Here is a 25908-nt window from a genome sequence, read left to right as displayed (position 1 = left end):
TAGCCAAAATATTCTCCACTGTAATACAGTGTCTGTAACTAGAGGTGGATCTGTCTCTAGGATTTCCATCAGTTTCATATTACCTGGGACACCAGGAGCTCCTGGAGCGCCAGGAAGACCAGAAAGGCATGGGCCATCAGGTTTTTTTCCTGCTCGTCCCAGACTTGGTTTATTACTGCTGTTGGCCAAGCCAGGTACCTTCAAACGAATAGAAGAAAGTTTAAACTAAAATGAATTTAAAGGTCAGATTTGTGGTCCAACACAGTTTGACTGTGTGAACAATTGAACAATTTCTTTAACATCCTCAGTTTTTTATGCAACTATTAAGTCTTGCTCACTTTTAAGCCATCATCATTTACAATAAATGGTCTGATTGACTGACTGAAAGAGTTCATAAGTGAATGCTTGATTCAGTCATTTGGTTTAACTGCTATTACATAAAGATGTTACCTGGTTGGGTGAGTGTGTATTTCCCAGCTTGAGTTTCAGCTGCAGTAAACTATTTTTCATGTTCATAAAATCTTGACAGGTGAATGAGCAGGTACCAGAACTCATCAAGGTATCTGACTTCCCTGATGAACTCACTGCAAGAAAAAAAAACAAGGAAATAAAATTCTCAAACTGTACTGCATGCTGTTAAGTTAAATAACAGAAGAAAGAAGTTCAGTCAATTTTTTGAATTCATATGAGTTTAAATACCACCACAAGCTGTAATTGTGTTTTGATGTTCACGGATTTTTGTTTTCGTGTTCATACTTTTTTTCTTTGTCTCTCTTTTATGTCTGTCTCTTAACTTCCATTTTTCCACTGTCCACATTTTTCATGGTTATTTCCTTCTGTATTTTGCCTTCACCTGTGTCTGATCTCCATCTTTTCAACCTTGGGTTTATATCTTCCTGTCTTCCCTCTATCAGTTGCCAGTGTGTTTGCTCTGTGTTTGTTTTTCCTGTTGTAACTCATGCTCCTGTTTTTGGTTTGGTTTTATTTTCATTTTTTAACCTTGTGTTTGTTTAAAAAAAAATTATTTTTGTTTTTTGCATCACCTAATAAAATGGGTTCTTGTCATTTACTTTCCTGGCTTTGCATCCTAAGTTTGTCATGCATCTACTCACAGTTGCAGTTATTCAAACAACCTTCTTCTATTCAACCTCACATAAAATCTCACATCTATCTTTGTTATAACATAATCTGCCCTACCACCAGCTGGAAGCGATATCTTATTTAAAACAACCAAAGGCCTAAAAGAATCTGCTACAAGTTCTGTTTACAGCGATCAATTTATTTATAAGCACATCTGAAAACAACAAAGGTTGACCAAAGTGCTCCACAACTAAAATGAACAAAACAGAGCAGGAAAAATAGAAGGCAAACATGAAAAAAAAACGTAAGGCTCAAATGATGCGATGATGAGTTACAGTGGCACAGAAACTTACAGTTGTGTATGGGGATGCAAGAGCGTTGATCCGATGCAAGTATGTAACCACTGCGACAGCGACACTCAAAGCTGCCCACTGTGTTCACACACTCGTGGTCACACAGACTGCTGCCTGGGGCCTCACACTCATCAATGTCTGCATATTTTTGTGTGATAGAGACAGAAAGGGGAAGAAAGTAGTAAAGATAAAGTTAGTTTACAGTAAATCTCAAGTAAAATTTGAATGTTTATTTCAATTCCTACACTTACACATAGTAATTTCTGTCCATTTGTTTGTTTTCAGTTTCATCTTTTATTGTAGAATTTGAAAGATGAAAGTCACTTTGAGGTCTTAAATGTAATTAGGAGCTTTTTAGAATTACTTTTCCAGGTCCTGGTCTAAGCCCAGAAAGCTGATGGTAATAGAGAGAAAATGTTTTGCTGCACAAAACCACAAGAGGGAGCTATTTCACCTGTTTCCACACCACACTTGTTACTTAGATCACTTTTAAAGAAGTGTGGTGCAGTGAATGACAAATAGCCTATACCAAAAGCATAGTTAATTGTTATTTTCCCAGAGATAATGATAATGAAAACTGACCCAGGCAGTATGGAGATTTGTGGTTGCGGTGTCTTTCTCGGTCAAAGCGATATCCAGGATAGCATGTGCAGACAACTCGTCCAAAGTTATCAGTGCACTGCTGCTCGCAAGGTGACGCAGCACACACATCCACACCTATAAAGAGGAGTGTGGTGTGAGCATTTTATACAGCTTCATTACTGCTTTGTTTCATTCATAGAGTTTCAGAACAAGTAAAGAAACATCTCAAAAAGGGTTTACACATATCACAGTAGGATGGGTGTAACACAAGCAAAACATTTACTGACACAGTCTGAAATATTATCATGTAACGCATATCTGTAACTATCTGAAGTTTCCTCCATATTCAACACAAACAATTTGTGGACAAGAGATTTTTTTCATAACCTTACATCAGTGCAGACTCTGCATGGCTTTATTCAATTTCATTACGTTCATGTTTTACAGTATCTAATCACAATGAATGTTGGAGTTTATATACGCCACTGCAACCTAGAGTTGCTTGCTTGTTATTCTGCTGTTTATATGTATTTCCCCATCGTGGGAGGGGCTGTCAAAGCAGAGACACCCAGACCTCCCTCTCCCCAAACACCTCCTTCAGCTCTTCTAAGGGTGAAACCAGGAAACCAGGCACGAGACGTAATGTCTCCAGCATGTCCTGGGTATGCTCCAGGGTCTCCTCCTGGTAGAACATATCCAAAACACTTCATCTAAGAGGCACCCAGGAACCACCTCAACTGGCTCCATATAGTGTGATAGAGTAGCAGCTCTCCTCTGAGCTCCTCCTGAATGACTGAGCCTTTAACCCAATCTTTAAGCCTGCGACTAGTTACACTAAGTCTAGGATTTCATCTAATAAGTGTATTGTCAGATTTTCAACAGAGTAGTTCATGTCGTAGTTAGTATAGAATATAACTGAAATCCTACAGTAGCCTGCATTAAACTTGTGTGCTATTAGGCCAAAGGAACCATTAAACTGAAACATTAAAATGCACAGTTATTTGATCTCTTCTCTGGGTTTCTGTGCCTCACTTATAGCCTCTGGCTGGGGCTGTAAGCACCACAGCATTTGGAGATTTTAATGGCATGTCAAACAAAGTTAACCACTGATTTTTTTTTGTTTATATACTTTATTATAACTTTATTGTTGCTCAAGTTGACTCAAGTTCAAATTTTAGCCTGCTGTAAGAAACATACTACAGATATAATCATATCTATTGTCTATCTTCAGTCTCTCCTAATATATCAGCTATTCACAGATAAGGGGAAATTTAGGGAAGCATTCGTTCTTCATGGGGTCATGGAAGAACAGCACCGTCTAGTGTCTGATGCTAATTACTTTTACCATCTGGAAGCACAGGATTACAGTTTTAGAAAGAAACGAAATTGTTTAGCAATGCTTTTCACCAGCCCGTGAGATCATGGCCATGAAAGCTGACAACTTTCACAAGAATCAGATGTTTGTCATGGAAAATCACAGTTGTCAGTTGTCTTTGCCAAGACATATTATTTTTTATGTGCCGTTTGTTTCAGGTGATTGGAGTGTACAAGCTGTATGAAAGGACTGCTAAACTGACAAAGGTGTTCCACGTTATGTTTTGTACAGTTTGTTATGTTTAGAAACTGCCTTCGAGGAAAACAAAATTGCATCAGATTTGAAACATGTGGATCCAGATGTGAGAGTTTATGAGCAAAACTTATGTGATGGAGCAAATGGTTTACCTACTTTCTGGTATGCACTGGCCCATCACAAACCTGAATCCTTTACAGCACTTCCTCCTGAAAGAAGAAAAGGAGAATATTCAACGCCAATTTCAGATCAGCAGGGAAAGCCATTTTATTTTATTTTTTTATACACGAGAAGAGTGATACCGCCGTTATATGTTTGATAAATAAAAAGCCGTACCCAGATGTTGATTTGCTCAGAGAGAAACAGAAAACCTCCATATGTAATAAAAAGTCTGCAAACCAGCACTTCTACAGTCAAACCAAATGTTTCAGTTGATGTTGACTTTGTTACATATTGGATCACGTAATCAGACAATTACAGAGTGGTAAATGAAACAGCAAAAACAGGATAACTGCTGTGATGAATCTGCATTTTAACCGCATTGCACTGATGAAAAACAGGCCTGCATGATGCACTTTTCTATGCAAATGTGATTTGTTGCCCATCAAGTAGAAATGGCTATTTTAATTAGTAAAGAGCCAAGAAGCAAAATCTGCTTAGTAGAGTCAAAAAAGCTTTGCTTCAGAGAGCAGTAATTAAATTGAATAATTTCAGCACTGCAGTTTTATAAGTTTGTTGCTGTTCACGTGAACTTTGTAAAGTAAAAAATTTTTTTTAAAGTGTACACTGCGAGCCAACTGTTTTAGTATTAAAACAGTGTATAAGTGTATAAGTGCAGCTGAAGATAAACGTGAGGACAACAATGACATCCTGCCACCCTCACTGACAACTAACACATCATCATTTAGAGGAAGGTATTCAGCACTAGCAGCAGCAAAACACTAAAAAGTACAGAGCAGCTTATTTTATACGCATTATTAACCTGCATCAAAACAGTATTGGAAATGAGAGAGGCCATCCTTTACAAATAATAGTAGACTTAGAGTCAACTAACTATTGCAATAATAAATAAACCCAAGAACTCAAGTTCATTTTGGCAATCTGCTGACAAATGAGCAACTATCAACGCCAGATCATCAAAGCTGCCTGAGGGCTACTGGTCTGTTTCTCAGTTTCACTACAGTTTTAAAAAAAGTAGGTAAAAACAAGCTACAGTTACTTCTTATTCTGAATTTTAGTCACTGTACTTAAACTATGAATTAATTTGAAAAAAAAAAAAAAAAAACTTCTAAGAAGTTGTGTACAGTCTACTTTTGTGATGTAAACTCCTAAAGTCTTGTAGATGCATTTGTCCCTAAGTCAGCATTGCACAAAAATTATTGGGCATGAAATTTTCTCACACTTGATTTAGGGTGTTTGGAAATGACAGTCGTTCAGCAATCCCACAACAATCCACCACATGTTACAAGCATCACAGCTGGAAAAAAACAGAGGAAATGGCTCAGAATTTCTAGCAGCACAGCATGCAACAAATATCACACATGCATGCTTGAAAAAACACAGATGAATTCCCAACTCCTATCCCCAAAACTGCAAGCTGTTACCGGAGGGGATTTAGCATGCTGCTTCAGTCAAGGTCCCCTCAAGACAATAAGTTGCTTTTATTTTCCTCCAGCCTCCATGCAGTGTAACCTTAAATCACTATGAGATCCCCCTCCCTCTCTTGAATGAAAAATAACCTATAAAATAGTGAGGCCAGCCTAAACTGATGAGATCCAGATGAGAGTGGCTTTAATCTGCAGCCTGTAGCGTGGAGTGTTGAGAGGGATGTATAAAGCCAGGCTCTGAGCTGAGGTGGAGAAAGGAAAGTGAATACTGAGATGAAGATTGTCACTCATTGCATCAGTCAGTCAATCCATCAATCAATCACTCAGTCAGTGATCTAAGTTGGGCTAATGTGATGCAGATGTACGTCTGAGCAGGAGGGTTTCTTGGATTTATATCGTTGGCATGACAGCAGCTAAAAAGATTATTTAGCTTGAAGATTAAAGTAGATCTGGTTCTGATCAACTTTAGAACAGCTGTAATTTAGGACTACACATATGGCTTAACGACCCTATTTATTTGTTTCAGCAACCCATAGGTTTGTAAAAGTAGAGGAAAACATGGTGCATAACCAAAGAAAAGAAATGGCCCAGTGCATGCATAAAACTACACACACCCCTCTATGCTCTTTTTTCTTTCTCACCCTGAAAACTTATCTGAAATCTTATGACTCCTTCACTTTCTCTTCTTGAAACAATTTAATAATTCTTGAACTGCTACAGTATGAAGCAACGTGTTATGTAAGCCACTGTTTTTCTCTCCTCTGCTACGTTCTTCCTTCTTGTCTTGATCATTTTTCATTCACATGCGCTCTTTCTCTCTCATTGGTTGTGCATGTTGACGATCACATATTGAAAGCCAGAGGTGTAGAGTGTCTGGCTCACCACCACCGCAGAGTCAGCTTTAATCCTGAGCTGTTTTTGCAGGTTTGTTTTGTTAGCTATTAGCTGAGTTACCAGCAGACATGTTTTTGGTTGTGGTGTTAATCATTGACTGTTGAGTATTTTTTATTTTAGGACAGAAGGCAGAATCCAAAGAAGCAGTACTTGGCTGGTTCAAGACCTTCTCTCTCATTTGTTTGTTTTGGCCAGGGCTTCCATCTCCCTTATTTGTGTTCGGTTTTTGCATCATTAAATTTGCTTTGAACTCCCAACAGCTTGTGGCTTCTCATAGTTTATGGGTTCCTCTGAGCCAGTAATTTAGGGACCGTAACAGCCACTCTGAACTTTACATGTATGGCTTTGACACAATGCACACTTTCACCCTGTTTGCAAATGTTTTTCCCTTGAATTTTAGCCAAGCTGTTCATATTCCCCACAGGGTAAAATCCTGGAACACTTCCTACCTGACAAACTAATTGCATTCCCATAAGCATCGACTGCTTACTGCTTTTACTGCTAATTAGGCAATAATAACACGTTAAGACAATAAAACCAATAGCCCAACATCAGTTTTGTTCTCGTCTTTCTTTAAAGACCAACTTTGAACTCAAATTAGACTAAACAATCACATTGCTTGACAATTTGTGCTGGTGAAATTGCGAGTTGTGTGTGCAACTCTTTTAACATAAGTCACCCATAACACCCTTCTCTGTGCAGATGTGTATACACAAATATGCATATGGCTGTAGAAGTGTAATTCCAGTGTCTGCTCATTTCAACAACAAACCAAAACAACTGACAAATGTGTGCTGTGTCATGAGTCATCTTAATATAACAGGGAAAAAAGAGGTGTCATAAATATAAGAAAGTGTTCATAAAATTAGTCATAAACACAGTGGCATGCAAAGGTCTGGACACATAAGACACAACTTAGCAAAGAATTAATTCCATAATTGATATATAGACACTTTGATACTAGAAGCAAGTTTGGAAGGAATAAAATAAAATTGTTTCACCAATAAGATGATACCTAAAATGCTACAAGCCAAACACGCTGGCTTTTTGCTTTGGCTTTGGTGTTCAGTGGGTCCCTAAAAAAAAGAGAAAACGGTGCAAATGGAGGACAAAAGGAGAAGTGGCAAGCCTATAAAAGAACCAACTAAAGAAGATGAACAGTACCTGAAAGTCCTAACCTTAAGAAATAGGAAAAGGAAATCCAGATAAGACCTGAGAGAGGACCTGAGAGCTGCATCTGGCCTTTCAGCTGATCCTTCTATTGCCCAACAAAACCTCATCGGAAACGGTCTCACTGGAAGGGTGCAGGCCAGGGGAAGGCAGGGGTATGCAAAAAATATAGAATAACTGGAGGAAAAATAAGTAGCAACTTGTCTTATGGACCAATAAATCCAAATGTGACATTTTGGGGTCAAATCCTTGTCAAAATGTGCAGAAGAGGTTGGTAGAGAAGTACAACAGTAATTGTCTACAGCCATCTGTAAAACATGGTGGCGGCTCTCCCCTGGTTTGGAGCTGCATTGTCAAAATGTTTGGAATTAGAAATGCGGAAAAGTATCATCAGATTTTCATTCGCCACGCAATACCATCTGGAAAGCATCTGATAGGCAACAGGTTCATTTTTCAGCACGGCAATGATCCTAAACACACTGCCAATCCAGTAAAAGCTTAGCTGGATAGAAAAACACACAGTGGAATATTACCAGTCATCGACTGGGCTGCTTGGAGCCTGGACCTCAACATTATTGAAGCAGTGTGGGATCATCTTGACAAAGAACAGAACAAAAGTCAGCCAACATCCAAAGAAGAGCTTTGAAATGTCCTTCAAGAAGCTTGGAGAACCATTCCTGAAGACCACTTAAAAATTACAATAAAGCTTGCTCAAAAGAATTCATGCTGTTGAAGAATAAAGGTGGCCATATTGACTTTCAGGGTTGTTAGAATTGTAAAAACTCTGTTGGTGACTTATATACTCTATTTCCATGTATGATTGCACATATGCTGCAGCAAGAGTACTGACAGGGACTAGAAAGACAGAGCATATTTCTCCTATACTGGCTTCCCTTCTTTGGCTATTAAAACCAGATTTAATTCAAAACCCTGCTCCTCACATACAATGTCTTAAATAATCAGGCCCCATCTTATCTTAATGACCTTATAGTACCATATCACCCCATTAGAACACTTCAGTCTTGCACTGCAGGCTTACTTGTTGTTCCTACAGTATTTAAATGTAGAATGGGAGGGAGAGCCTTCAGTTTTCAGGCCCCGCTTCTGTGGAACCAGCTTCCAGTTTGAAGACAGATCTCTACTTTTAAGATCAGGCTTAAAACTTTCCTTGCTAAAGCATATAGTTAGGGCTGGATCAGGTGACCCTGAATCCTCCCTTAGTTATGCTGCAAAAGGTGTATGTTGCTGGGGGATTCCCATAATGCATTGAGTATTTCTTCTTCAGTCACCTTTCTCACTCACAATGTGTTAATAGACCTCTCTGCATTGAATCGTGCTTGTTATTAATCTCTGGCTCTCTTCCACAGCATGTCTTTTGTCCTGTCTTCCTTCTCCCTGAGCCTGGTTCTGCCGCAGGTTTCTTCCTGTTAAAAGGGAGTTTTTTCTTCCCGCTGTCGCCAAAGTGCTTGCTCATAGGGGGTCATATGATTGTTAGGTTTTTCTCTGTATGTAGGGTCTACCTTACAATATAAAGCGCCTTGAGGCAAATGTTGTTGTGACTTGGTTCTGTATAAATAAAATAAAATTGAATCGAATATTTCCCTGTAAAATAAAAAAAAAACTAGGGGTAGCTCAAGTACGGTGTCCTTTATATTTCATCTAATGGTATGTCTTTAAATTTCATTTTTTGCACATTATTTACCTGCTTGTAAGTATATTTGACTATGCTAATTTAATTCCAGAACAAAACATATTTTCATGATAATAGTGCTGATAATCTGTAAAGTACAGTTGAGCTTTTAAAATGTTGGCAGAACACTTCACAAGTACTTGTTGAATGGCCTAAGATGTTCATAAACCCTCTATCTCCATATCTATGTCACGTGTAATGAGTTGTGGAGATAAATACAAATGTGTAGAGAAAAAACAAATCTGAATGGTAACAGAATCTGGTCAGCAATAGTGAATACTAACTGAACTCACTACACATCTGTAAACTGTACATACATAAGCAGCATGTCAGTCTGAGCAGCTCTCCCCTGGGTGTCTCTGGTGGGTGGGACAGTGGAGGCTGAGGCGTCTGGACAAGAAGTTGAGGGTGGAGGAACAAGTGACCCGTGTGTTTTTGTTTTGGAATGTGAAAGTATGTCGGTCAGCATGACACAGCCTCTAAAACACACCCCATTAAACTGGAATCAGTCTGAGCTTTGTGTGTGTGAATGTAAAGGTTTGTGCGCTGGGAATCTGAGTGTGTTTCTCATTCTCTTCATTATATATAATAGTTTTAGAAGTTGTAGTATAATTTTGTTGGCTAGAAATGTTTTATATTGGCACCAAATATTAGCAATTAGTGTCATTTAATTAAAAGAAAAAATGTCGGGATCTGCCTGCCAAAAGTCAGACAATGTTAAGCATGCATGCTCATGTCTGTGAGAATATAGAATACATGTGTATATATGGTCCTATGTGCAGGAGAGTCTGTGTGAGGGCTTGGATGCCATCCAGTAATCTTGCAGCCTTTTAATGTCAGTCAGGATTTATAAGCGAACCAAACGATGATGTTAGCAAGCACCCTCTCCGCTTTTTTTCCATGTCCTCTCAGTGCACTTTGCTTCACTCTCCTTATATTCAATCCGTGATTTGAAACACGTCAATTTATATTCAGCCCGTCCTATCAGCATTACTACTTGTTGACATAATCTGTCTCGCTCTCTCATCTGCTCAGACTGACATGATGCCGGCCTCCTGTTGCTCTCCAGCCAAGAAACCTGATGAGGTGTCTACCTTTTCCATCTTCATTTCATGCAGATGAATATTGTTCCATCCTCCATAAGACTTGCTGAGGCCAGGAATGGTCACAACCTTTTACAACAACCTTTAAACTGCGGTGTCAATCAGGACCAGCTGTCTGCTGAACTTCAAATGATGCTTCTTTTCCCCCACAGATACTATGAAGAAACCATTAAGGGGACACAACAACTTCCCAAAGAATGTAACTTAACACAAAGTGTCCCATTTTAACAAATCCTTGTGTCCAGAGTAGGAAGCAACAGTGTCCACATGTATGGACTATTTGGACCTCAAAAAATGAATCCTGTCAACTTTTGTAATATTCTCAATGTTCCTTTAGCCCTACAAAAAGCAGCTAAATGCAATGACAGAGGTCACATGACTTGTAAACAACTAAGACATCAACAGCACATTAACCTTCATGATCATCCACTTTCTCAAACATTAATTAAACTTATGGCCACGTGAAGCTGACCAACAAATAGAGACATATTTTCACATGCAGCCAATTTAGAATCAAAAATTAAACTAACAATTATCTCTTTGGACAGTGGGAGAAAATATGGAAAGGCTCCAGCTGACCAGTAGGTTAGAAGCCAGAAACCTCTTGCTGTGAGGTGACAGTGCTAGAAAAATGATACCTGAAAACTCCTGGGCTTCCTACTACCTGATCACCAACAGCATGCTCGTGTGCTAAAATAAGATGGTAAAAAATAAAACTGCCAAACATGTTCATGTGGGCATTGTTACAGGCATTGCTAAAGTGTGGAAATATTGTGGATGTCTAAGGTTTTCATTTATCTGAATCTATATTTGCAGAGTACTGTTTATATGTGATAGTTTATCTCTTTACTGTGATAGGAGCTGTGCTGGTTAGAGCCACCTGCCTGCAGCACACAAGAGTTCAGTTATGGCCCCTTTCAGCTTCCAGAATTTTATAACACTTTGACAAAGACAGCAGCATTATAAGCACATCGTACTACGGTGGCCCTGAGAGGCCAAACGGACTGCAACTTGAGAAAACACCAGCAATAAGAAAAATGCTGCAAAAGCACACAAAGCACAATGGAAATGGGAAAAACGACAACGGAAATAGGAAAAAACACAAGGGAAGTGTTTCTGGGGAGGCAATAACCCGACGGACCAGTTGCAGGAACCCAAAACACGGTAGGCGTGTTTTATCATGATTCATATAATACTGATGACGGATTTTTAGGCTAATAGTTAGGCTAACACACTTACCTCTCATCTTTTCTTTCCTCACAAAACCAATAGATCCTCCACTTCTTTTAAGTGTCTCCCAGCGCAATTCTTAGCATATTTTGGTTCCTGCAACTGGTCCGTCGGGTTATTGTCTCCCCAGAAACACTTCCCTTGTGCTTTTGAAATTTTTTTTTTTTTTTTTTTCCCATTTGTGTTTTGTTTTTTCCTATTTCAGTTGTAGTTTTTCCTATTTCCGTTGTGTTTTGTGTGCTTTTGCAGAGTTTTCTTATTGCTGGTGTTTTCTTAAGTTGCAGTCCATTTGGCCTCTCAGGGCCACTGTACACATCAGATACAGAAACACAACCCATGGAAATAAAATGGATCCAGCAGAACAGTAACCTTAGTAGATCAAAATATGACCTACAGTAATTGCCAAAAAGTATTATTACTTGTATCCCATAAAGCACACAAATACAAATGAAAGTACAGTTTCATAATTTTCTTAAGAAATAGCAAATAGCTTTTCTTCAAGTGTTTTCTTAACAGTCATAAACAATGAATCTACTAAAACAAATAAGCAGCCACGACACTGCAGTGTTCAAAATGTTTTAATGAAAGCTAGGAATAAACTGATCAGTTTTCCACTGATATTGTGTTGGATAGAAAAGTTTATATTAAAGGCGCGGCATGATTTGGATGTTTATGTTTTCATTATCTGTTCTGCCCTATGAAGTTAGCTTACAGGAACCCATGGCCTTGTTACGACCCCGGTTCACCCGCAACTCACTAACAGGCCTACATGTACTACTTCGTGTTAGCTGGCCTACGCTACTGACATTTCTGGCTCTCCAAGTCTACAATAAAATATAAATACTTTATCTTGTAATTAGTAGTATTAAGAAAATACATGGGTGACAGAGAGGTCTGGACAGGATTTGGGCAGCCTCTTTTGGCTTTTGTTGATATACTGTCAGTGCGGATGTAATTAACTGTGACAGCTGGCTGCTGTTTTTGACAGCTTGTGTATCTAGAGGACAATTAATTACCATACACAAATCATTGGAATTCGATTGGGCACTACATTGTTTGTGCTTATCCAATAAAAGACCTTGATTAATGATCTGTGATTGATACTCGCACATCCTGCAGACAAGATTCCCCAAATTCTTGTTAATTTTTGGAGGTTAAAAGAGAGCAATGCAAAAATCTTTTTTTTAAAAAAATGACTCAACGGTGTCTGTTGATAGTTTAGCTTTGTTTAAATGTTTAAATGCAACCTCCAAGAAGTCATAAGTTCTCCATATTATAGCATACAAACTTTGGTTCTGTCCATCTTCTCCAAACAGTCAATTTTGCTGCGGGTGGCTGACCCGTCAGCTTCCTGCCCAGCAAGGGGTACAGGCAGGGCCATGTAGGATCCCAGCCTGCTGTGGGAGCTGTTGCCAAAACCAGCATGGCGGCATTGGAAGAAACTCGAGGACAGTTTCCAGAGGCAGGACTTGGGGTAGATCATTTTACACTGAAGATTATGTACTTTAGCAAGGGGTCTCCTTCCAGGGGGGGAATGTTCATTGTTATGTTTTTAAATCCGACAGTACCTTGATTTATTTTTGCATTTACAGGTGGGAAAGTTCTGCAGAGGATATTACTTGTAGCACATAGAGAGAACCGTGGTCCTGACAGTAGGTCAGTGTGTGTATGACACTTACCATGAATATTGCTCCAGTCACTGTGCATTACAACTGCCTTTCATTTAACTGAGTTCTATTGTTTTGCAGAGTTTATACAGAGAAGAATGGGTAATAGGTCTTAGCATTGTCTTTGGAAATGAGTCTCATCTTATTTCTCATATCTCGCCTCAAGGTGCCAAGATATGTGATGAACTGAGGCAGATGTTAAGATGTGGCAGGAAATATCAACAACAGAGCACAATTTTGGAAGGAAGCCACATTTATCTTTAAATCTTTGTATATATATGTTCTTCTGAGAGTCGCTATTGTCCATTTTCTCTGTTGAGATTTGTAATTTTCTTTTCAATGTGCTGCTAGTCTTCTTGTGGTTCAACTCTTTGAAGAAAATTTTATAAGGTGTTCTTTCCATAAGCCCTTTGTGTGGGTTTTTAAATCTGCATTGAAAGCACATTCATAGTACACAAGTTCATACTTTTCTACCCATTGTTCCACATTACAACTGAGACATCAAGACAATTCCAACTACTTGTCCTTCAGAAATATTCCCAGGATCTCTGTCTCCACAAATTAAACAAAACCCGTCCTTACGTCAGCTTCCCCCTAAAGGTGTGATGGTGTTGTCCACATCACAAGTACATCTCTTAGTGTTAGTGTATAATTGTATGTGTGTGTTCTTTTCAACTCGTGTAAGTATACATATGTGAAGGTGTTGAGCACGAGCACATCCTCTCTGTTTATTTGCTCTGCCAGCCCACTTCCAGGACCCAGGCCTCAGGGGACCCATCAGATCTCTGGTCTAACAGAGGACGCTTTGAGTGGGAGCCCAGGAGGCCTGAGCCACTTCCACCAGAGTGCAGTCTGACCTGCACTTCTCCTCCCCTGTGTTATGCCTCACCTCTCCCCATTTGCCATGATATCTCCTGCCTTCCTCCTGCCCTGACTCACTTTAAAAATACCTCTTAAACTCTTCCCTTAATTTTTCACTATACAATTTTGCGTGTCTTAACAACAGAGTAACAGCAGCAAACTCTTAATTCTATGCAAAGGAAAACATGCTTGCTGGAATTTGTGAAACTATTCCTAAACCAGACCCCTTACGTCTTGTTTGCACTTTGTGCCATCATACAGAAAACCTCAGACCACAGACGAGTTGGTCAGCTTAACCTGACAATGTCATTGTGATATTTTGTAAATGGTGTTTTGTCATGCATGATTTCCTGGAAAACTGCTTGCCTGAATTTCATGATTCGTTTTCAAATTTCATGGCAGATTGTTAAACTAAGGACTGCGGTTTTAATTCAAAACAAAATTGGTTAGTAAGTGCCCAGTTGTTAAAGGACTGGGACACTTATGAGGCAACATGGGATTTTTGCTTCATTTTGCTGGGGGAAAGATTTCATGTAAAAAAGTTTGCTTCAGTCATTCAGATTTCCCCACCTCTTATTCTCATGTCATTTCAGAGCAGCCACTTGTGCCTGAACTCATTTGCTTTGTCTTCCAGCCTTTTATTGTAGCACAAATTAAAACTGAAATTTACCCACAGAAAGGTCATGCTGTGAGACAACGCTGCTAATTATTCCACCACCACCGCAGCCTATTGTCTGAGCCATGAGAAATTGTAATGAAGGCCCTAGAATACAAAAAGTACTCTTACCCAACCTGTAAAATATAATAAAAACAAAGCAAAGTACTGATAATCACTTTTCCTCTGTTCAAATCCCAAAGTCAAGCTAAGCCATAATCCTAGCAGGTCGGCTGATATCAGTGGTATCAGTGGTAGCCTTCATCAGCTGATGCCTTGCTATCTAGCATATCATTTTATAATTATGTTCATCCAAAATAATTAAATTTTATATCTATAACAGTTAGTTATGAAATAAGCTGAGCTGCCCTGTCCACAGCTGCTGTGTACCTACGTGCTGCTTTGTGGCCCACCACAACTCATTTTAATATTGTGACACATTTATTAAGTATCATACTTGTTGTCACGGATACCTACTCTGTTCTGTGCTTGGGGTTTGCTCTCACTACAGCCTGATTTCCATATGTGCACAATGATGGGTATCCAAGAGTGGGGCCAAACTTCCAAATGTAAATTCATTCAGATGGAAATAACAATCATGTGACTAACATATGACACTTTTTCTCAAATGTGGTGATATGTGTATATATCTGAGCTCCACATTCAGCAAACACGGCACTTGTTCAAACAAACTGGCAGCAGCAAATAGTATATATCTACAAATATTTTTGCCTCCTTTCCCAGCAAAAAAGCAATAAATGTTAAATATTAAATGCATCAGACTTCGGGACCAGAAAAAAATTACCTTCTTTTTCATCTGGAAATGATGACAGACACTGAACAGCAAGTCATTTTTGCCAAAAACACAAGATAAAATCACCACATATTTGAAATCTATGTAAATGTCTGAAGGGGAAAAAAAAGCAAAATTTAATAAAATGATGTGACAGCAGTTGAAAAACAACTTTCAGCTTGGCTTAAAATCTCAATAAATGACTTTTCCAGGCTCTGGGAAAGTTTTACCTCCATAAGCATCACAAGATGAAAAATGTAAAAAATAATAACCCACCTTGTTGCAGTTCAAATGATCTCTGCATCAGTTTTATGCATAACTCTTTTACAATGTTGGCAGCCATAATCACCATTCTTAAAACATCAGCTGTTAACTCTTAAATTATCTTAAAACAAAATGAACAGAGCAAAGCAATTTCCAGTCATTTGGACTCTGCTTGTTGGAGTTTGAATCAGAACAGCACTGTACCTGACTAAGAGCTGAGACTGAGAAAGGCTCATCACTTGATGAGAGTGTCTCAGAGCTCTGCCTGTGGTCTCTGGCCTTTGTGACCCTGTCGTGGCTCAGTGTCTCTGCAGGAATGTGGCATCTCTGACCCTCTGAGCTGCTTTTCTGTGACAGACACATGTATGATCTGCTTTGTCCAAGTCTACAGGGACATGAAAGTATTTGGCATTTTACCTGACATGAAAAAAGAGCTTGAATGGAGAACACATGGGGAAGGAGATGAAGAGGACTTGACAAATTACATGTTTATGCATGTTTATAGCTATATTTCTATGGAGAAATTTCAGAGTAAATGTTTAAAATGCTGCCAAAAGCAAAATGTAAATATAAAAAAAATCTTGTTTTTTTTTTTTTTTTTGCTTCTTGGTTAAATTTGAATCAAGAGGTTTCTGACTCGTAAGCAGAGCCAGACAGGAAAGCACATACACCTTAAATAGTAAATGATTGATCACCATTGATATTCTATAACAGCTAAACACGTCTATCCCTCTAATTGGCAACAATTTTACAGTTGGAGTTTCAGTGTTTGTAGCAGCTCCAATGTTTCAGACCTCAAAAAGTCTTTGATTTACTCACTAGCCCACTGATACCAGATGTTAGTGCCTCTTTCCCACATCACAAAAGCATCTTGGGAGACCACAAGAAATATTGTCATTTACCAAACCGATGTGTTTCCATCACATTACTCACTGTATCATATTTTGGCTTAGCATACTGGCAGAAATTTAGGTGAATGAAAATCCAGCAGTGGACTGGCAAACTCAGACTAGTGCTTTATGTGTGACAAAGAGAGAGACGCTATCAAAAGTAACACTTTTTTTTTTTTGTATGGATACTATTTACTTTAACATATTTATGGAAGGAAAACACTGAGATGAAAATAAGTGTAAGAAAGAGTGGTGGGCATTCTGAGAGAAGGGCAACCAGGGACCAAAGAGGAATGGCTAAGTGCGAGATAAGGGTGAGGGAGCAGCTAAACATTGAGGTCAAGCTAACGACAGACCCCTCATAATGATGTGTCTGGTTGAGTTTACATGCCAGACAGGAAAAAGCTGCTTCTTAAGGAGGACCTTTTACTAAAAATCTCACAAGAGACTAAAAGTAATGAACTGATAAAACCAAAAAGTTCTTCCAGATCTTCTAAATGGCCTCACGACTTCGTTGATCTTGGAAAACTTTGAAGGCATTGCAAGGTTTATCACTGTTTTTATCTGCAGCTCCCCAGTTGTTGAATTCCACACCCCCACCATTCCCTATTTTAATTTTTTCCTACACAATACACATTTCATGCACACAGGCACATGCACACAGCTGGGCTTGTCGAATTCAGACAATACCACAACAACAATGTCGTTCCGGTCTGTTATCAATTGGCTGGTGATTTGTTTTGTTGAGGTATTAATAGTGACAGGGTGGCCATAAAAGGGCAGAACAGAGCTAATCTAGAGCAGATTGTTTGCCAAAAAACAGCCATTGTGCTTGTCCAGAGGGCCGTTCAGGTGTGCGCTAATCAGAAAAAGATGGAATATGATTAGTGGAGTTTTTGGGGAGGTCCAACTCTGGTCTAAAGCCTTCCAAAGACAAGTATGCCTCCATTAAACACAGGAAGCATAACTTCGAAGAATCATAAAAGTTTTTTTTTCTGACAAAAGGTGTTTCTCATTGTAATGAAATATAGGTATAGGTATATAGCTTCATAGAAAAAAATTATTTGCCGACTCCAAGTGTGAGAAAAATGAACAGGTTAATGTTCCCTCAGCTTGGGGTTTGTTGATCGTAATCCAAAGTACACAGACAGAAAACGCCAAAGGGAGAAAAGTGAGTGATAGTTTGAATAGGTTGCCTCTGCGGACTCCTGGATGCAATGCAAACAACCTGTAAGAGGATCGAATTCAGTCCACTATTTTTTTCCACTTGATGAGAGTTTCTCTGAGATATTAAGAGCTTGAGGGTAAATTTGACCTTATCTAATGTGTGATGTGGACTGCGCTGAGCTGTCAGTACCTTTCTTTCAGTATAAAAATCCCCAGAAATCACACATATACTCTGTAGGTATCAAATATGTGCACACATATGTTTACGGTTTAGCTCATTTTGTCCCACTCATTGAAACTATACATCTATGTACAAACTAAGACAACATTTACCCTTATGGACACACACTCACCAGCATAAAGGATGATCTCATTTATGGGCACCTGTACACACAATCATTCAAAGGCAGCTACTCACATAAAAGTATCAAATGTAGTGATATTCAATCCAGAGATCTACGAAGCACACGTGCACATACTGCTACAGTTTGTCCAAACACACGACACGCACACACAGAGGGATGCATATGTTCCTTATTACTGTACCTGTTTTAGAGTGAAATGAAATCACCTCCTTCCATTCTTCAGTCAGGGGGTTTCCTGCTGTTTGACATGACGGATTTTAGCACCTAATTTCACTGTTTACTGTTTTTCCATTTTTGTATTAATTCTGTCACTAAAAGACAAGCCTACCGGGCCTGCTGGTGAAATATAAGTTGTTCTGTGATTGATGATTAAAGCACGTACAAACAGCACATTCATCATGAAAACAGAAAATAAATATAGCAATCAGTTTCAATAAGGTCTTTAGGGAATCCTTTGGAGAAAGGATGAAACTCCCTTAGTTGCCTCAAAAATGGCACATTTCAACTCAACTAAGAAACACTGAGTTTCTTTTTTCTTTTTTTTTCTTTTTTAGCAACATTGGTGTTTTTATAGCTTGTTTTATGGCTTGTAAGCAGAGGGAACCACTGCATGCAGTTCCTTGTAGGTCTTTAGATACAAGCCACACACATCATAATGTAGCACTCAGAAGAGAGAAAACATATGGGCATGCCCACACATATGAACACTCCTGCTTCTCATCACCTGCTACAGAGAGCAGCTTTCTTTACAACCATGCACAGCTGATGCGTCTTGCCTGTTTTTTTCTTCATCGCCACATTTGTTTTACACGTGCTATCGTCGCCACTGCAGGAAATTATAGAAAAGAAAGGTTAAAACTTTTAAACATGTCTTTTAGTTCTTCTTTGCCTGGATTACTGTTAGGAGCAGTTTGTATTTGATTTCCTTCTATCAATATCCACTGCACTTTAGGCAAGAATGTGAGTTTTAGCTCTTCTTGTGACATAGGATTATCATTTTATCATCACACACAATATAGATGCTTCTTCTGTGTGGATGAGTTTTCTGGTTTCTATTTTCATACACCAGTTTTAATTCTACTAACCAATCATGTCTGAGAAGGCTGGAACATGACAAACACTGCATTGCCAAAATGCAATCTCAATCTCTGAAGATGTTTTAGGTTTTTATTATCTTGGACCTGGAAATGTACCGGTTTCACTGGAAGACCTGAGAGCCGCTGTCCACAGACAATAGCTGAAGGCTTGCCAAATGTATATGTCTGATTTATATGTCTAGAGGAAGTAAAACAAATGCAAAAAACAATACCCTGTCAAAGTAAACATAAAGCACATTTATGGCTAAATTGTATTTAGATGCGTTTCAGGCCTTAGTATTGTACAAAGTGGACTCTGGCATAACTAAACAGAAATACACTAAATTAAACACAAATGTGAAAATGCCAATTCAATGTTCTTTTTATTCAATTATACATGAATAAAATATCAGAATTAGCTGCATCAAGATAAAGAGTTACTTGTGCCCGTTCTATTGTCAAGTGCTATTGAATCATTTTAAAGGAGTCGAATAAGAACAACTATATAATTAAATAAAACAGCTGTGCAACTTATACTGATTACAAACGTCACATCTGTTTCATGTATGAGGAAAGTTTACACGCTACTCATCAGTCCACAATGATCAGGTTATGCTGTCTGTTGCCATATTCTATGACTTTTTCCACCTTTCTTTGAATGAACTGTTACTCAGGATTTTTGAAAATGCGTAAATTAAAAATGTGTCCAAAAATAAATGCATGGAAAAACACATGCGGTCTCACTATCATGTCCTAAGAGTTTTCTGTCTATTTGAGCTTCACATTCTAAGTTAATATATTTTAATGCTGGTTTATGCTTTATTGAAAATCTAAAGTTCAATTTGATTTTTATGTTTGCTGGATTACATATTTGCTTTTGGTTTCTTTATTCTAGTAAATAATTCTAGAAAACTTCATCATGATTTCAGTGAGTCTTTGATTCCTGTTCTTACTTTATAGGTATTCTGGTGATGACTTTCATTATGCAATCTTGTATTTTGGTTTATGTCTTGATTTCTTTTCTTAGCATCCCTCAGTTCCTTCATCTAGACTTCCCTCTGTCTCATTTCTGTGTTAACGTGTCGGTGTCCCTGTTTTCCTCAGCCTGACATCTTGTTAAGTTCCCTCTACATTCAACACAAATCAGCTTGCGTGCTCTCCATGAGTATGCTTCATCACCACAACCTGGATAACTGATGTTATTAAAAAATAGTGACAAGTCAGAACATATATGACATGTATACTGGTTAGTGTTAACAGGGGTCCCAATTTCTTATCTCTCTTCCCCACATATTTACATAATGCCCCCAGATTTGCAAGACTACAAAAACCTTTGTGGTATCTGAAATCTCTAACGTTTCTGATGCTTCTGATCCAATAAGGGAAACTGAAAAGTTGGGAATGGAGGGATAGTGGATAGATAGAAGGGGTAAGGACCCTTAGAGAGGAAGTAGAAACTGAGAAAATATGTGATAAATGTGATAAAAGGAAACAGGAGACAGTATGATAAAATGTTAGGGAGGAAGGACACAGGAAGGTTGAAAGAAAAAAACAAAGCATGATGGGCCAGAATGGATGGATATGTCAAGGGATAACATGAGGAGTAGATAAAAAATAGAAAAAGTTCAAGTGACAGTAATGGATTCAGAGTGTGATGAATGAAAGAAAAGAGTTTGAAATGAGAGTGAATGTCATGTGGATGTGAGCGGAGCAGAGGTGATGTCCTCCTAAGGGAACATCTCATTCACCCAGAGCGACCCGTCAGCAGAGCCTCACTCAGCACTCCACCACATGTAGTCATCTAGGTGGGAAGCCAGCTACAGGAGAGAAAGGAAAAACACACAGCACAACCTGCCTGCACGCTCTGATTTCCACTTTCTGATCTTTTTATAGACCTTTACAGGCGAATCCCCCACTGAGGCGAACGCTCCAACTGCCAGTGTGCAGCTTTCTTCCATATGGATCAAAAAGATGCCTCTCTTTCCAAAGTCACACAACAGCTCCTTTACCTTTCTTTCTTTTTTTTCATCTTGGCACCTTTCTTTAGCTCTCCCTGCTGTGCATGTTTTTGTTTCTTTTTAGTTATACATTTGCGTTGATAAGGGATATACTGGTTGCTAATGGACCAGCAGGAAATGCAAATGGTTGTTTTATAACGACTACTGCAAAATTGTGTTTTTCTCCAGATTTTATCATAATTACATAAGCTACAATTTATGTCAAAATAAATTTGTTAAATATGGGCAAAATCTGGGTAAAATATTGCATATCACGGCATTAGTCTTCCTTACATAAACAAAGAAATCTCTTTCTAAACTTCAAGGCTGAAAAAAGTGAAAACTACATAATGGACGTTTCTTGAATGGATGGTTTCTTGAACACTTGGCATAGCATCAAGCCAAAACTGGGCAGGAAAAACAGTTTGGGGGGATCATGAGTCTCTTCTTGTTCTTTTTACTGCTCTTTCCCAAGTTTCTGGAGTTTTCTTTGTGCAAAATGTAAACTTGCTATCAAAGAAACATGCACGCAGAGGCTCTTATATAACTTATCTAAGTTATTTAAATTGATGAATGCATGTTGGGTGAATGCCAGTAGTAGCATGCCAAATTATATTAGTTCTCATGTCGTGAGTGCCATTTCAGAATTTGCTTGATGACTCATTTCCGTTGTTTGTGTTTTGCTGTTGATTTTTTTTTTTAACAACTAGTGATTTCAGTACTTTTTAAAAATACATTTTATTCCAACTAAGCCTTCAAGCTACCCCATTTAATATCACTAAGTATCCAAGAATGTGAAGAGTCCCTTTAGGATTCAGAGCTGAGGCAAAAGCCAAATCTAATGCAATAAATCCAAAGGAGACGAGAGGGAGTTTAAGACACTGACATAACACAAGGTGTCACAGAGCAAAGTTCACACACAGAGACACACAAGGATCACCATCGTCACAATCTATCAGCCTCTCAATGAGTTAATCAATCACCTCAGCATGTCAATCAGTCAGTCAACAAATTGGTCAGTCAGTTAGACATTGAATGATGTGGTCTATATGAACTTTGAAGTTAGGGAGTCATTCACCCGGAAATAAGTGTTAGTTCAGTTTTTACTGCTGAAACTTTACACGCACTCCTCACTCAGCGGGACCGTGATACCAGAGACGTTCCCTTGTGGCCTCATCTTACCCTTTCCCAGGACACAAAGGTCCTAAGAGGTGAAATTATCAGGACACAAGCAAAGGCTGCTGGGTCAAATCAAGAGCGACTAAAGTGTTTCCTGTCACACTTAGTTCTTTTTCCCTAAAGAGATCAGCCGTTATCATTTTTGACAAGGACAAAGACGGGACCAATTTCTCAACACTAACACAACACTAACATATCTGGTTAGCACAAAAACTGTCAAAGCTGTGTAATCACATTCTCTTCAAACCAGCATCTAACATGTAAAAAACTTGTTGTTTATTACATTTGACCTGACCTCTACCCCAGCATTAATACTGAGGCTACTAGACGGAGGCCTGGCTTGTGTCTCCCCAGAGCAAAGGAGAGCTCAACTAGAAAGAGGGAAGCTGGAGAGTGGAGATGGAGATGGAGTCCAGGCATGGAGGTGAGTCAGACGCCGTCGGGTCCCAGAAATGAACACTTTAAATGTTTCTGGGTGACACATAGGGCGGCTGTGGGTGGAGGGGGTTGTGTTTGGACTTGGTGCTTGGGAAGGAGTCTATGCCTCTTACTGAGCACTTTGAAAGTTTCCATACATGTAAATATTTTCACCTCATCTGTTCTGACCAAAAGATATAGAAAGTAAAAGAAACATGCTGAACTTTTGTTTAGCAGGATGTTCTAATTGTGCTATAAATATACATACACTGTGGCATGACCTTTAAAACCACTGCTATCCACTCTTCAAGCATTTCGTGACAGGACTACATGTCTGCTACAGAATATGATTACAAGAATGGGAATCATCTGGGAAACATAAATGACATGTGTACCAATCTTTCTAGGAGATGTTTAAATATTCCTCTACATGGCTGAAAACGTTGACTGGCTGGTGGCACAAGATGAACAGTCAGGTACACGGCAGAGGGTATTACCCAAGCAGTGCTCAGTTTCATGGTAATCAAATCAACAGTTACGGGGATATTTTAGTCTGAACCAACGAACTGAAATAACCTGCAATCAAATTGACTTTAGAGCCACATCACTGTGTAGTTAAAACCAAACTTGGACGGATCATTCTTTCCTTAATAAAATGGATTTTCTGCACAGAAATGTATTGTTTAAAATCAAAAGAGAAACTCTGGCCAAAACTGCTTTTTGGAAACTGCATACAGCTTTCATCTGATATGAAATTCATTTGAATGCCAGGTACTGCAGTCGGCATGCAATCACAGAGGCAAAACAGCAGGATTATTGAAGGAAGGAAGCAGTTGTGGTTAGAAATTTAAGGATGAATTAAACTAAACCTCATAATGCTGAAGCTTGTATTATACCTTTGACCAGTGGAGCGCTTCAGCATGTGTGTTCCTTCACTTCTAGCCTAATCATAGGCAAACATCATATTAAATACCGGTCATTTATACAGGGGTTAACGTTAGAACATACATTTGCCAGTAATATTCTGGCCTGCTTTTAGATCCTCCATGCTGACTGGAAGTGAGGACCGCGAGTGAAGAATTACCTCTATGGACGATTTTCAGACAAATAGAAAAGACGAATAGTGAACGTGAAGGAAAAAATGTGTGGAAAGGCTCAAGATCGTAGTGATATCAGAGACCCCCGCAAAGAAGCTTTAGAGGGAAAAATTCAGCCAACATGACCAAGGACTTTGTGACTCAGACCTGAGATATTCCTGGAACCAAAGTCAGGGAATGATTGCAAATGCAGTCAACTGCACAGCATTTGCTGACTTTAGAAATTCCTCCCACATATGGCTACAACTTTCTAATGTTGTCAAATAAAATAATATGTAAAGCTGCAGTTCTTTCTTCAATAGCCACTGAATTCAGTAATTATCTCTAAATATAGTAGTAATTTTACTGATGGTGACAGAACATGCTGTTTTCAGTGCAATAGTAAAACCCAGAATCAAATATTCTTTCTACAAGAAATGTGCATAGAGTTGTGAAGAGAGCCTCATACTTATGACTAGAGATGGCACGATACCACTTTTTTATGTCCGATACCGATATCATAAATTTGGATATCTGCCGATACCGATATGAATCCGATATAGTGTGTTTTTTAATCAATAAAACGTTTTTTTTAATATCTTGCTGCATTTTGTATAAGTTCATACTCAAGTTTAAATAAATAGCAACACTAAAGCTATTCTGTTATACCTGTATGTAAAAAATACACTGCGCCCAAAATATTTCATAGTTCAGCAACACTGATCAATCTAATAAACTTAAACCTACTCCATCCACCCTATTCTGGTATTTTAAAGAGTACTTAGCAGAAATATTAAGCAACCTAACTAATAGGGTTGCAAGCTCCCAGCAAAAACAAATAGGGAACCACCCCCCACCCTCCACCTCATGATGCTTAATCGATGTAATCAAATTTAATTTGATGCAGTGTGGAAAAATGCACAGAAATAAATTATTTTTCAAGAATAATTAAATAGATTCAACATCTTTCTTGCAGAATTCACAGATGGTACTTTCCCAAAGGAAAAAGTACTATAGCTTACTAGGGTATATTAGACTTAACAGTTACTATATACAGTAATGGACTTCTATATATTTTACATCAGATTAAAACTTTGGGTGTAAGAGTCAGATAATTATTTATTAAAAGCTAGACATTTTAAATGAGAATAAGAAAGAAAAGTATGTCTTTGTGCCCCCTTTTCCCTGTTCATGCCCTATCGGTCCCCCTGGCTAAACTTTGCTAGATCCGCCCCTGCACAGTTACCAGCCGTCAGCTGCGTAGAAAAAGATCCTGGTGTAGAAAGTAATATTCAATAAATTCTAACAACAGCTTATCAAGCTTAAACGTTCTGCTGTTGTTCAACCGCTGGTTTCCTCTTTCTGGTGCAAAGTGGGCCAAAAACAAAGAAGAGAGACGGACTCACGACAGAAAAGCCGATCAGCTGATCATTAAGCAGTTTCACGATTGAAGTAGCAGCAGGAGAGAGAGAGAGAGAGAGAGAGAGAGGCAGTCGCTCCATATATCGGTTGTTAAGCTTAACGTGGGAATGCTTTACAAACATTCAGAGATGAACTTACACACTTGCTTTAATTCTCTCTGGGAAAACTTCCTCGGAGATGAAATGCTGGATTGCTAGCAAGGCTACAAATACACACAGCCGCTCTATCACGTGATGCATACTGCTGCAACGTGCTACGGTTATGAGCCGAGTTACGCCGTGTAGCAAGTTTTGTGGGGTGCTTTTTTTGATATTTAATGGATCGGATTACATTTTTTATTTCTCGCAGATATCCGATCCAGTAATTTGGGTCAGTATCGGACCGATACCGATACGTAATATCGGATCGGTCCATCTCTACTTATGACGATGTGACGCTTTTGGCTGAGCTGTTGTCTTAACTAGCTGTACACTTTGTTTCAGTGGATAGTAATAATAATAGTTCTTATTATTAGCAATGCTAAGTCATCTTGTTCCAGTGTATTTAACTGAAGGCAAACTTATCTGCACCTGATTTCCTGATTTCCTGAACTCACACTACAACAAATGAAATAGAAAAAAAGTTTGTTATGGGTTGAAATTTTAAGCCTCATAGAACACAGAAATCTGGTAAAAGTACTACGTTTATGATGCTATTTTTTGTCTTACTGAGCACTTTCACACACTGCTTTTATTCTATTCTCACAGACATCAGTGGATGTTTTAGAGAAAATTTGTGGTTCTTACCCAAAACTTTGACAT

The 25908-nt window shown here is 38.7% G+C and overlaps 1 protein-coding gene across 1 annotated transcript in view; it reads right to left on the bottom strand.

Annotated features, from left to right (window-relative positions):
- The window catches only part of LOC146393256 (collagen and calcium-binding EGF domain-containing protein 1-like), a 41260-nt gene that overhangs the window by 7412 nt on the left and 7940 nt on the right, over window positions 1-25908 (bottom strand). Inside the window, exons 3-7 of the mRNA XM_084928604.1 lie at window positions 3742-3794; window positions 2016-2150; window positions 1434-1571; window positions 451-584; window positions 84-198 (exon numbers count right to left, since the gene is read on the bottom strand). Coding sequence (XP_084784730.1) covers window positions 84-198; window positions 451-584; window positions 1434-1571; window positions 2016-2150; window positions 3742-3794 — 575 coding nt within the window. The remainder of the gene's footprint in view (window positions 1-83; window positions 199-450; window positions 585-1433; window positions 1572-2015; window positions 2151-3741; window positions 3795-25908) is intronic.

This window comes from Perissodus microlepis, chromosome 1 (genome assembly GCF_051167445.1).
Source record: "Perissodus microlepis isolate ML-2025 ecotype Zambia chromosome 1, ASM5116744v1, whole genome shotgun sequence".
In the NCBI taxonomy this organism is placed as follows: domain Eukaryota; kingdom Metazoa; phylum Chordata; class Actinopteri; order Cichliformes; family Cichlidae; genus Perissodus; species Perissodus microlepis.
The sequence above is the reverse complement of the archived record's forward strand: the minus strand, read 5'-3'. Positions and strand labels throughout refer to the sequence as shown.